Source organism: Frankliniella occidentalis, unplaced genomic scaffold (assembly GCF_000697945.3).
Source record: "Frankliniella occidentalis isolate FOCC.00 unplaced genomic scaffold, Focc_3.1 Scaffold126, whole genome shotgun sequence".
Lineage (NCBI taxonomy): Eukaryota > Metazoa > Arthropoda > Insecta > Thysanoptera > Thripidae > Frankliniella > Frankliniella occidentalis.
Genome location: NW_026267253.1, coordinates 60,025 through 73,690, shown reverse-complemented (window position 1 = coordinate 73,690; position 13,666 = coordinate 60,025). Strand labels below are relative to the sequence as shown.

General features: G+C 49.1%; 1 protein-coding gene across 3 annotated transcripts in view; it reads left to right on the top strand.

Moving 5' to 3' along the window:
• LOC113201938 (tyrosine-protein kinase FRK) overlaps nt 1-11,993 on the top strand; it is a 27,935-nt gene extending 15,942 nt beyond the window's left edge. The window contains exons 2-10 of one of the 3 annotated variants that reach the window (XR_003303192.2): nt 1,164-2,601; nt 5,390-5,511; nt 5,682-5,845; nt 7,397-7,565; nt 7,663-7,821; nt 7,909-8,087; nt 8,169-8,325; nt 8,426-8,706; nt 8,806-11,993. Coding sequence is in view for 1 of the 3 variants with exons in the window: in XM_052270515.1 (XP_052126475.1) it covers nt 1,187-2,601; nt 5,390-5,511; nt 5,682-5,845; nt 7,397-7,565; nt 7,663-7,821; nt 7,909-8,087; nt 8,169-8,325; nt 8,426-8,634 (2,574 nt within the window). In the remaining 2 variants the exon portion in view is untranslated. Of the gene's footprint in view, nt 1-1,163; nt 2,602-5,389; nt 5,512-5,681; nt 5,846-7,396; nt 7,566-7,662; nt 7,822-7,908; nt 8,088-8,168; nt 8,326-8,425 lie in introns of all 3 variants that reach the window. The other 2 variants (XR_003303194.2, XM_052270515.1) reach the window with 2 other exon arrangements.
• Nucleotides 11,994-13,666: the final 1,673 nt, after the last annotated feature.

Sequence of the window (13,666 nt, the reverse complement as noted above, 5' to 3'; positions counted from 1 at the left end):
TTTTTCGCAACGCGCGAGCCTTGGGCCGCTCGCCTTTACGGCCCCTAAACGTGAGCGCGACCCGGAGCCCCTGCGGGGTAGACAGTCCCGCTTCGCCCTGCCCCGCCCCGCCCCTCCACTCGGAGCTCCTCAGTTGTAGGCAGCCCCGGCGGATCGTGCTGTCGGGCGGGGTGGCCTACCCGCCGCTGGTCGGGCGCTTGGCTCTGCTTGGCTCGCCGCTCGCCCCGGCCGAGGAATATATGGGAGTATCGAAGTCAGCCAAGCAGCCGGGTCCTGTCCGGCGGGGCGGTGTTGCTCGGGATGACCGGTGACGCAACGGCTAGACCGCCGCGCTACGCCCGGCGCCGGGTGGACGGCTGTGATGTGCGTCCCGTCGTGCCACGCTACGCCACACCCCGCCCCGCCCCACCATGCTGCGACTCGCCGCGCACCCGCCCAGGGCTCCCCTCCGGAGAAAGCGCTGAAATGCCTGGCCGGCAGTTCTCTGGAGCGTCCAGCCTCCGGGATGGGACGGGTTAGGCTAGGTGGGTGGATGGGGCCCCGGAGCGTCGTGCTCTTGTTCGGGGAGCTGGAGGAGCGGGGTATGCGTAGAGGGTGACGCGACAGGGAAGCGCCCCGAGCAGCGCGCCTGTTCCAGGAAGTGGAGGCGGCGCTCCATAAAGCGGGTGGAATCATATGAGGCGACAAACGCTCATGAGGCATTGGCGGCACGTCCTCCGGCTGGCGCGGCGCGGCGTCCGCTGCGCATCCCCGGCGGCGCACGCTGGCCGCACGCTGGCCGCACGCTGGCCGCACGCTGGCCGCACGCCGGGAGCACGCCGGGCGCACGCGGCCGCCGCGAGGGACGCGTGTTTGGGTGGCGCTGTCGCCAAGGACGCGCCGCCTCCCGCGCCAAGGACCCCAGGGGTCGTGGACCGGTCCTCGTCGGAGAGGGGAAGGGCGGGGAGGAAGGGAGGTAGATGGGGGAGGGGGGGGCGGCCCGCCTGCGCACCGCGACGCGCGGCCGGCTCTCCGCCGCCGAGTAACATTGAGACACGTTTACGAGCGGCGCGCCGTTACTCTCGATCACGCAAATAGCAGCAAGCAGCAGCAGCAAGAGCAGCAGCAGTAGTAGTGGCAGCAGCAGCGGGAACCCATCGACACGGTGCTGCTCTTTCCTGCAGATGGTCTGACGGCCAGGGTCGCCATGGTGCTGGACGCCCTGGACGCCATGCCGCAGCCCGCCGAGGCGCTGGGCGGCGGCGTATTCTGGTCGCTGGGCGGCGTGCCGCTCCGCGTGGACTGCATCCGCCTGTCTGGTGCCGTGACCCAGGTGCACTGGGACGCCGTGGCCGAGTTCCTCCGTCGCGTGTCGTCCCAGCACCTCGTGCTGCCCGGCCTGCCCGCCCCCGACGCCGCCGCCAAGGGCTGCGATGAACCACCTGCACCGCCGCCGTCCGTCGCCCCAGCGCCGCCCCCGGCTCGTCGCCAGCGGCGCGTCAGCGACACGGAGGCGTGGACGCACATCACGCTGGACCCCCGGCGGCCCGAAGAGCAGGAGCTAGACTCCAGTCTAACCTCTAGCGAGTCGGGCCTAGGGTCTGAGACGAGCCTGGACCCGACCACGCCCAGCCGAACGCCCAGCCCGGAGATGGACTCAGCGCTCGCCAGCAAGGATGCCTCGACCGACTGCTGCCCGACCGTCAGCCCCGACTCGCGCCAGGTCTCGGACACCAGGCCGCGACGGCGCAGCAGCGGCACGCAGACGTGGCCCGGCGACCAGGCCGGTGGTGAGCACGCCGACGAGGAGGTGGAGGAGCCGGCGCTGGACGCCAGCCCGACGGCCGCCTCGGTCATCAGGAGGAAGCGACGCGCCAGCGCCACGCAGACGTGCTCGATGCTCTCCTGGCCCGCGCCGCCGCCCACCCCTGCACAGCCACCGGCCTCCGCGCCGCCGCCAGCCCCTGCGCTGCCGCCTGCCCCCGCGCCGCCCTCCGCACCGCAGGCCATGAAGCGCAAGCGGCGTGTGAGCCCGGTGCAGGCGTGGGCCACGCCGTTCGAGAGGCGCCTGTCGGACGCGTCGCAGGCCGAGGACGAGGAGCCCAGCTGGCAGAGACTCGTGCTGCGGCGGCCCGGCTGGCCCGAGAAGGCCCTGGCCGAGGCCGAGAGCTGCGCCGAGCGGCAGCAGGATACCCTGGCCGCGATGCACCGCGAGGCGCTGTTCAAGGCCGAGGCCCGCGACGCCCGCCGCGACGCCAAGCGCGCCTGGATCGGCAGCCGCCTGTTCCACCACCGCGCCGAGGAGGCGGCCCTGCTGGCCTCGGATCGAGCGTCCGAGGTGATGTCGAGCGTGGAAGAGGAGCCCGAGGGGTCGGCCTCGCCCATGGCCTCCAACACCGGCAAGTGGAGACAGCTGCGGAGACAGCTCTGGGCCAACCTGCGCGCCCTCAGCACGAGCAGCGGCAGCAGTCTGGAGTCGGAGGAGGAGAGCGGCGTGGGCAGGAACCGGAAGCTCAGCTCGACGTCTACCTCATCGTCCTCATCAACGTCCTCGTCGTCCACCACCGGGGAGGACCGGCTCGCCAAGCCGCCGCCCCGGCCCAGGCCGCGCCTCATCCAAATGTGAGTCCCAAAGCGTCCCCGCGCCTGGCCCCCTTCTCTAGGCAGACGGAGACGCACGCGTCCCGCAGATTTCTCCTTCGGTTTGCCCAGCCTTTTGTCGTCTACACGTTTCGCGAGGCGCGGGTTGCCGAAACACCTCGCCTCCCAGTCCCAGCCCCGCCCGGTCCAGCCTGGGCGCGTGCCGTGGGCGAGGTCAGGGCTGCCCGCGCCGGGCCGCGCCGGGGGCCGCGACGCCACGCCGCTGTTCCAGGCGGTTCCCTGCTGGATGAATGGGCGGGGCTGCACGTGGTTGGCACGCCGTCGCGACGCTGCCTTGAGACTCGCGCGATAGCGCCCGGTGGAGGGGGAGGGTATAAGGTTGCCCCGCCGCCCCGCGCCCCGCCGTTGCATAGAGAGGAATGTGGGGCCTGGCGGGCGCCTCCCTCCCCCCGGGCGCGTAGCCCGCGGCCCCAGCCCGGCCCCGGTCGCAGGCCGCCCCGCCGCCGGCCCCACCACCTACCACCTGCCCCACCGCCCCCCTCCCCGCTGGGCAGCTGATCGGTTTGCAGCGCGGCGGAAGATCGGATCCGATAGCACAAAGGAATGAATATTGGCACCGCCTCGTCCCTCCCTCCCTCCCTCCCTGGTGCCCGCACGGCCGCGCGGTGGCCAGCGCCTGGGCGGCGGGCAGCTCGAGCGCGCGCGTGCGCTGCGGGTCTGCCTACCCGGAGCCCTCTAGGGCGCTTGGCTCGCCCGCGCCGGGGTGCCGTTGGCGGCGGCCTGCTGCTGCTGCTGCTGCTGCTGCTGCTGCTGCTGCTGCTGCTGCTGCTGCTGCCGCTGCTGCTGCCGCCGCTGCTGCTGTCGAGCGTCGAGCGAATTACATCAGATTTTTCGTTTGGTTTGGTTTCGCGGAGCAGGAAGCGCCGTGGATTGGAGCGGCGGCGACGCGCCACCGTAGCGCGTCGCGTGGAAGTAGGCTAGCGCCGCGATCTGACGCGCGGCGACCTGGACCGGATTGGACGAGACTCGAGCGACGCCGCCGCCGTCTCCTGGCGTCGCGACGCCCGGCGGCCGGTGCCGCCCCGTGGGCTGTTGTGGGTCGGAGGGCGGCAGCGGCGGTGGCGGTGCGATGCCCGGGGCACTCGTGTCGCTGACGCGGGGTTTCAAAACGGGCGGCGAGCAGGGCACCGCGCGTTTATAATATTGTGCCGTCATGTTAATGTTTCTGTCGTTACCCGGACGTGCATTTTTGTCCGTCTCGTTGCTCTACATACCGACTGGTTGTCCACCAGCGCACTCTGCTCGTGCGTCGCGCCGCCTTGCACGGCGCCTGTCTGGCCGGCGCCGGGGGACCGACCAGACCAGCTCCGTGGCGCCGGGGAGCCCTTAAGGAGACCGGCCCGACCCGACCCGCTCAACATGCACGCCAACTTTTGCAATCCTGACGGAGGGGGGGCAGGCAGCGGGAGCCCGGATTAACGTCTCCCGTTTTGTTTGGACGTGTTCTCCCCGCGGCCCCACATGAGATGTTTTACATATTCAGAGGTATTCGCCCGTATTTTCCCCTCTTATATCGTCTGAATTTCATGTTATAACCAAACCAGGTGTTGCACTGACCTTTTCCATCAGTTCTTATTTTATACACATCCCCGTAAAAATGAAACTTTAAAAAAATAAAAATGAGTGCAGTCTCCAGCCGCTCTTGAGCAAGAGCAGCCGTGTGACTCAAACTCCCCCGTTGCGTGCGACGGGGTGGCGCCCATCTCAGGCCTGCCTGTGGTTCTAGTTAAATACTTAAAGTAGTCCGCAAACTCCTTGCATCTCTCAACGCATCAGAACTCGCGTTTTTTTCCGTTTTCGTTTTATTAGAAATAGATGATGGATCGCATTGCTCGCATGTCGTAGTGCACGTGTTTATTGGATGCCGAGTCCCTGCCCGGGGCGGGCGCGAGCGCGCAGTGAGCGCACGGCTATATTTACTGGGCGCGTCAGTGAACTCAGCTTGTTACATTGCGTCACGGTGCGGTTTGGGTTCGCTTATTTGGCGAGGGACTTTGTGTCGTGAGCGAAGTGGAGGAGGTGGGGACGGATAGGCAGAGGTAAAGACCCTCATTTCCCGGAAGGGAATTACTTTGTTTTGTCTGCTTTCTGACCTTTTCCAATTTTAAAAAAATCAAAACGAAGAACTCTATTGTTTATTTATTAAGAAAAACAGGAAATAAAGAAAAATCAGAAAATAGTTTCAGCAGAAAACTTTCCTTTGGCAAACTTTTAGGAATTCGGGTATATTCTCGGGTCCCGTGTTTGGAGAAATCCAGACATCCGCCGTCCCAAACGCTGTGGAAGGACAGACACACTTGAGCTTTCCTCGTAGATCTGTGCTGATTCTCGTCGTATGTGTTTCTGCGGCGTGTCATCATATGAGGGAATTAGAAAAGTCTTTGTAAATTATAGGATGTGGATATTGTGCAGAGTGGAAATGAGAAGAAGAAGGAGGCGGCGGGGAGAAATCGGCCTCGTGAAAGGCCGGGTGGGTAATCAGGGAGAGATTTGGGCTACAGGAGTAACTTGAACCCGGCTGGGCGGGGCTCGGCTGGGCTGGGATGGGCTGGGCTATCAGTGACCCGCCGGGCCACTGCTCCTTATTATTGTTGCCCCAAATATGATCTCAAATCGACACCAATATAGTACTCTCAGCCACCGTCTTTTGTTTTATTTACATTAAAAAGGAGACAAAAACATTGCCGGGTGTTTCAAGGCAGCTTGTATGTTAAAAACCAGCGACTAACGATAGTTGTGTTGTTTACAGATGGTACTTTGGCAAGATCAAGCGCATCGAGGCAGAGAAGAAGCTGCTGCTGCCAGAGAACGAGCACGGCGCCTTCCTCATCAGGGACTCGGAGAGCCGAAGGAACGACTACTCGCTCTCGGGTCAGTATCCACAAAATTTGGACAATCTTCCAATACTGTACTTTCTGTCGTTATTTTCTCCAACTGAACCGTCGAAGTATAACAAAGAATACAATTAAAAGTTGTTTGAAAAAATGTAATGTTTTGTTTATTAGTTACTCTTATGTTATAACGAGCTGTTTTATTCGCAGTTCGGGACGGAGATACGGTCAAGCATTACCGGATTCGCCAACTGGACGAGGGGGGATTTTTCATTGCTCGCCGCACCACTTTCCGCACTTTGCAAGAACTGGTAGAACACTATAGCAAGGATGCTGACGGCCTCTGCGTGAATCTTCGAAAGCCGTGTATTCAGGCAAGTACCAAGAAATAATGATTTGATAGTCTACAAGACTTGTATTCTCTTCCGTTCAAGACCTTCGCCAAATGTGTGCCAAATAGAACACGAAAACACATGCAGTTGACTATTAAAGAAAAATAAATATCTCTTAGACTGTTTGTTAGGTTGTGAAGTTGATTTAAAATTTACATATATTGGGGTGAGTAAGCAAAATTTCAAAGGTATTAATTTTAACATCCTTTTTGTCTCCTGCTTCAGATGAAACTGGTAAGCAACAAAATATGTCAGCTTTTCACACATTAAGTAGTTTTGATTAAGACCGGACTGGCATGTTGTTATTGTATAATGTGGAATAGATATTGGGAGTCTAAAGCTAATTTTTGCACATCTGCACCCCCTCATTAATATGAATTCACATTGTTTGGAAATTTGTGCATAATCCTTCTCATGAAAAAAATCTATCTTTTCTAAGGTGGACATTTAACTATGGTGTGATACTTGAAATTAGTTTGGTTATTAGTTTTGCACATTTCAGTCATGTACCAATACTTGTGATCTGCTGAGTTGATTGTCTAGGTATACAAAACAAACTCTCCTATAAGACATGTCTTCCCCTTCCATGTGGTTTCATGTAGTTAAAATATCTCTGGTCACATTTGGTTCTGGTCAATTGTAGTGTAGTCTGAACCTTAATTGTCTACTTGAAAATATTGGACGACTTGAACTCTTCACAGACATGAATAACCAATCACAATATATCTTACTTAAATTATCCATCTTGTAATTCTGAGTGGCAGATTTAGTAGCAGTCCACCTTTGAAAGTAACATCTTACATTATATTCTTGCAAGCATATGGATGTCCATAGTATTTTTAACTTTCATCCATGCACAAATATTTTTGGCCCTTTTTTTGTCCAACTAGAAAGTTACTCTTAAAGACTTAATGAGTACTTTTGACTGATGGTTATATGTAGGTCATAGAAACAACTATAGAATGTAATGTTCTGTGCATGCTTTTAAAGATAGGCAAAGCTGTTGGCAAATGTCAATGTGGATAGTTGTTTTTTTGAAGTATGCAGTGTACTGTACAGGTGTGAGTGGGGGGGATTCTTTCTTTTGTGCCCGCTACGAAAGAGCTACAGGAACTTTTCCTGTAATGCAAATTTTGAATTTTTAACTGTGACAAATACTTTTTACTAATCATGATATTGAAAATTATAAATCTTTGCTACTGAAAGAATTACAAAGAATTAAACATTAGAAAGCATGGATTTTAGTATCTGCTCAAAATATTGTCTTATGCTATAAAGCATGCATAGAACCCTCAAAACTTATTTTTATTTCAAAGCTCTTTCTTTGATGGTACTGTTATTAAACACTTATGCCCCTATCTTCTCATACCCTGGGGTGTTCATTATCAGTTTTCACCTCTTAACCAATTCACTTTTTTTATGTTGCACTCATGATTGTGTTTTTCTTTTGATTGTTTTTGCTGTCTCAGCAACTTTTTGCTGCTAGTTATGTTCAGGTAAGTTTTACTAACTTATCCTGTATTTCTATTACAGATTGAAAAGCCTGTCACTGGAGGACTATCACATTCAACACGTGATCAGTGGGAAATAGACCGCCAATCATTGAAATTTGTTCGTAAGCTTGGGCATGGGCAGTTTGGAGAGGTGTGGGAAGGTCTTTGGAACAACACAACCCCTGTTGCCATTAAAACCTTAAAACCAGGTATGACTATCTTTCTTTGTTACTTTAAAAAAATAATCTTACTATTAACCATAATTAATTGACTTCTAACGCTTTTCTTTCTATGGAATGTTTACAGGTACCATGGATCCTAAAGACTTCCTTGCAGAAGCACAAATAATGAAAAAACTACGACATACCAAACTCATCCAATTATATGCTGTGTGTACCATGGAAGAGCCAATCTATATTATCACAGAGCTAATGAAAAATGGGAGCTTGTTAGACTTTCTTCAAGGTAAGTGAAGTGTTAGCTGTTGAGAACTGAAAGATTTTTTCCACTTTATCTATTTTGCCTATTCACTAAGAAACAATTTCTCTACAGGCAAAGGACGTGGGCTTAAACTCGCTCAACTGATAGATATGTCTGCTCAGATAGCTGCTGGAATGGCATACCTTGAGTCTCAGAATTATATCCACCGTGATTTGGCCGCTAGAAATGTATTAGTTGGAGACAATAATATTGTGAAGATAGCTGACTTTGGCTTGGCTCGTTTGATCAAGGTAAAAACTTTGGTTCATTGCATCAGATGGTTCTCTGTTTAACTTAGGAGAATAATCATAATTTTGTTCTATACTCTATAGGAGGATGAATATGAAGCTCGTGTTGGTGCACGTTTCCCCATCAAATGGACTGCCCCAGAAGCTGCTAACTATAGCAAATTCTCAATCAAGTCAGATGTTTGGAGTTTTGGTATTCTCTTGACTGAGTTGGTAACTTATGGACGCATACCTTATCCAGGTAAACTTTATTTGTTTCAAACTGTTTGCCATCATCAAATGTATATTATTAATATTTAAATTGAATGAAATGCTAATAATGACCTCATGTTGTCTTTTAGGTATGACAAATGCTGAGGTTTTGCATCAGGTGGAACATGGGTATCGCATGCCCTGCCCTAATCAATGTCCTAGTGCTTTGTACGACATCATGCTGGAATGTTGGCACAAGGATCCCATGAAGCGGCCAACCTTTGAAACTCTTCAATGGAAGTTGGAAGATTTCTTCACCATGGAGGGTTCTGAATACAAAGAAGCTTCATCATACTGAGACCGCGCCCACCTCCCCGACTGGCCCCATGCCTTGCGAGTGCCTCATGGCACGTTGCCGGGCTGAAATTTGGTAATTTCATCTTTGTGTGTGCACTTTTGGTAAAGTGTCAACAAGCAGTGTTAAGAAATTCATTCTAAATGTCTATTATTCTGAACTGTCTTTTTCCAGGTCAGTCTCATCGTACCTGACCAAGTTGCCTTCTTAAACTGGGCCGAGATAGGGGATAGGTGGGCAATCTAGTGTACTCATTTGTGTAACACTAATCACAATCCAACCTTTTCAAAACAAAAGTCAAGCAGTGTTACCATTACATCAAAGAAGTTGGCATTACTATTATTATTATATTTTGGTGCTTGACTTCTAGAAGCACAGAACACTTAATTGTAGTAAATAACAAACACATATTGCTCACTCATAGTTGTTGATTGTCTTCTTATTTATTTAAGACATTATTTTGAACTTTCACTTTTTGGTAATACCGTTTCCATGAACAGTAAAGAAGAGACTGATGAGGAAGGGTCTTATCTTGAAGTGATGCTTTTTATTTTACGTATTTTTCAGCAGTGAGTCTTGATATTGTACATCATTCAGGCCTCCTCAGCTTGCTATATCATGTTTTGGACTGATTAGTGTCACCAGTGATAGTGTGTTTGATTGCTTATTTTAGTATGATGCATTTACAAGTAGAACAGATGGTTTCGACCCAAGTTTTGTTTGTCTTTCCATTGTATCGTTTTTTTGTCCTCTTTGACAAGCCATAGATAGCTCTCATCAATATAACCCAAATTGTAGTAGGTATGTACATGCTTAGCTTGTAATAGGCACTACAAGTTATGATTTAAAGCTTTGACATTACTTGTTATTGATAAGCATGTTAGGAATTCAGGATTTTTATGTTATTATTTTTGTATATACATAAAGTCAGCACTGTCTCATGTGCTATTGGCATCTGCCAGTATTACTACTTTATGACATGCATTTAGTTTAAGATTTGCTGACATTGTATGATCAATAATTTTTGTCCATTTAGATACTAAATGGAATCTATAATACCTAGTTTCATTCTTACATCTTATCCTTGTTTTTATTATTTATCTTAATTGCGTTTTGTACTAAGTCTTTTGTAACTTTCTTCATTTACGTACCTCTTGCCTTGTTGGCTTATCAACATAAATTGTTCTTACTTTTATTTTTTATTTTAACTTTATAACATGGACGAGTCCAATGTAAAATCATGAGGAAAACCATTCTCTTTAATGTCTGTCTTCTTAACTTTTCAATCTAATGTATTTGTTTGAGAAGCAACATCATAGTGTATAAAAAGTGGAAGACCGCTAGGGTTAAAGTGAGTGATAGTGTAAGTTGCAATAAACATAAGCCTCTTGCATTAAACTGTAGAACAAACCGTACAGTAATTTTAGATATATTTCTCTTCATTTGTATATAATATTTTCTAATTTGAGCTACCAAATTCATTGTTCACCATGTGTAGTCTCATTTATTGTATGATTTGTTTAAGGCAGGTGATGAGACCCAAATTTTTAATTCTGGTCTCTTGCACCATTTTTAATTGAATTTATTATTGTTTGACATTGATGAATGTAAATTGTTGTTGTGTGATATGTGTGTCTCAAATGCACAAATGCATCTAACTTTCCATACTTCTTGGAAAAATTGTAAACATTTTTTACTTCCCTTTTTTTTTTATCACAGAGATGTTATGTGTCATCCTGTATCCTCTTTGTGCTTTACCATTTTTGCTTCATGATTTTTTTCTGTTTTGTTTCTCATTTATTTGAATTATTGAATGTGATAACTATTTGTGCTTAGTGAATCCATTACTGTTTCTGAAAGCAGTTGATGAATTCGGTCCTTATTAGCCAATCAGTACACTAATGAATATACACCAATTTTTGTCTCTTGAATGGGGTTGAGCCAAAAGTCTTTTGTGTTTTGTGAATTTGCTAAAATTACTGTGGCTGCTGGCATCCTTTAATTGCAAGGAGTCGCTAACTTTTGACTACTAGCCTAAAACAGTAGCCTCCTGTGAATTTCATATTACCCATCCCCATCCGTTCCTGAACCCCCTGTGAAAAATTTAAAGTATCAACAAAAGCTATCTGTATTACAAATTTCAAAGAAAAGTTGAAACATTTTCTGTTGCCAAATGTAGTTATTCCGGTTACTGAGCCTTGGATAGAGTTGTATTTGACTGTTCCTGTAATTTTTATAAAGAATCTTATGGTTTGCATTATCCAAGGACTTCAATGTTTTGATAATTGTTTTTGAATGTTTAATGAATATTGATGGGTTGTTTAAAAAACTGGAATGCACATTCAGAACTTTCAATCACATGTAGACTGAAATATTTCAAGCTAATAGGTTATATACATGTACTTCTTCCATCCATGTGTAAGCATATGGATCAATTTTCATCTGACATCAATTTTGTTGTTTAGAGAGTCCATATAGTTATGTCAAATTGACAATTCTGAGAAATTGATATAAAATAACTGGTAGTAGCTTGCAAAGTTTTTAGAGAATTCTTTACTGTGAAAGACTTCTTTTCTATTTGTAATCGAATACATTTACTTATCAGTCGAATCTATAATCACTGCCAGCTACTATTCTATATCCAAATCATTATGAAGACTTTCTGAAAATACATTGTAAAGGCTAGTTTTTTTGGTATTTGTTTAGAACACTTTTCTCTTTGGAAAGTCGGATTCTGTGGTCCATTTTACAAAGAACCCTGGGCTTTATAAAATGCACTGGAAATGCTCAAATTTTGTTGTTTAAATGATAAAGGAATTGATGAAAACGCCCAATCCATCTCTATTTCACTGCCCTTTTGTAAACTTCTTTTTAAAAATTGTACCAATAATATACCAGTAATAACCAAGTGAAGTTGCACTACTTTTTCAAAATGTGCTTCTAGCAGCAATGGCACAATTTGTATATTATCATCCCGTGTTACTTGATCATTTAGTTCAATGCTTTGCTTTTGAATTGATATTTATTTGGCTCTATTGCCAGGTAAGTATTATGTTTCAAAACAGTGTGTGTAAGCCCTGCTTCACACTATCACCCATTTGAAAGTTGTTTATGAAAATCATCTTTTTATTTGTCACTGCATGAAGTTCCTCCCTTTTTTTTTACTGTTTCCATTCTTATACTATATAAGGCTTGGTTTCTTGCAGCATCTTCCTGTTATACATTATTTCACTGTGTGTTATTGATCATTTTAACTCCATCCTTCATAGCTATCAAATGTAAGTCATCACACATATGACATTCTGGTTTTCTGTGTGTACTTGGTTGAACACAGGAGAGAATAATAAAACAGTTAAACCCTATCTCTTGGCATTGTCTCCTATTTCTTAGTTTTATGGCTTATAAGATACATCTTTTTCTGGATGCGTGTCCGGTTACTACTTTAGCTGACCTGACTGGTCAGCTCGGTTGGCTGCCTTTGGCGCGATAAGCAGTCATTACAGTGTTCGGATTATGCTCCGGTCGCCGAAGTTGTTGCCACACACTGGAGGTCATGTCGGTTGTAGCTACAGCCCTGAGGCTGCAAACAGGGACAGTTTTACCTGGGGAAGTTCTCACGCATTAATTCACTTAAATTTTCGTTGAACTATTGAGTAACGTCTGACCACACCATACCTACTCTCCAGGCACTCTCAGCCACAGCACTTCGCTGGCGTTAGCCCCTGCAGCCACACAACAATGCACGGGGCGGGAGGTAGGTACCCCCAAAGGATCACATCCCGAACAAGCGAGGCGGGATTGCCTACCCTACCCCAGGCGTCCTCCGCCAAAAGTCTTCCCAGAGGTTCCCCATAGAGTCCTAGGATTCTTGGTCCCCACTGCACTGCGGCCACATGTTGCGTGGGTCGGGAACCCTAAAGGATCACATCCCGGACAAGGCGAGAGCTTCGGAGATGCTTTCGTTTACGCTTTATTTCTAAGCGCTGTTAACTTCTGTGGTTGATATTCTAGCATTGGCGGAAGAAATGAATTCGTCTATAGACGGTTCAGTTTGAGCTTACTTGGTCCCTATGTCGACGTCCCTGTTTGTAGCTACAGGATTGTAGCTACAGCCGACAGTGCCCGAGTCAGCCTAAACTGAAAACTGAACCGTCTATAGACGAATTCATTACTTCCGCCAATGCTACAATATCAATCAGAAGTAAACCCCAGGTAGCAGAGCCGCGCGTAGAATGCGCATTTTTAGCGCATTGACCTGCATTTGTGGCGCTTTCAATGCGCAAAAAATGCAGGCCTTGCTACCTGGGACAGCGCTAAGAACTAAAGCGAAAACGAAATATACCAATGCCTCTCCGAAGCTCTCACCTAGTCCGAGCACTCGGGGGGCAGGGGACCGCGGCGCGGGGCTCCGATTCAGGAAAGCATTGCCTACCCTCCAGGCGTGTTCAGCGACAATCATCGACCCACGCCTAGATTGACACGGCGTCACTTCTTAGCTTTTGAAAGGATTTAGGAGCCTGAGGTCAAAAGGAGCCTAAGCCCGAAGTCCCCGTCACGACAGGCGCCTTAGAGAGAAGCCGTGGCCTACCTCGCAGGCGTCCAAGCGACAACGCGTGTCGCGGCGACAAGTGGTAGTAAAAGACACGTCCCTGTTCATGGATACAAAAATGTGGTCAAAAATGTGGCAACATACGATGTCCGACACCACGAGCCACACGCCCCTTTTGTAGTTAAACAGTTGTAGGTAGCTACAGTCAGTCGACATGACCGCATGCAGCATCATCCGAACTAAAATTGTCGGCCCTAAGATCTACTCCCGGGCGGGGGCAAATTTTTTCTTTGTCGCATTTTGTCTCCCGTTCGGCAGGACCGAGCTCAGATCTCGGCCCCGAAGGAGCAAGCTGGTAGCCGAGCGTGTTAAAGCGTAATCGTTGGTAGATCGTGGGGATGGTCGGTAGTTCGAATCCCGTCCGTTATCATTTTTCCTGCTCTGCTGGCCAAGTGTCTTCGGGTGTCAGTCACAGCTGAGATCTGG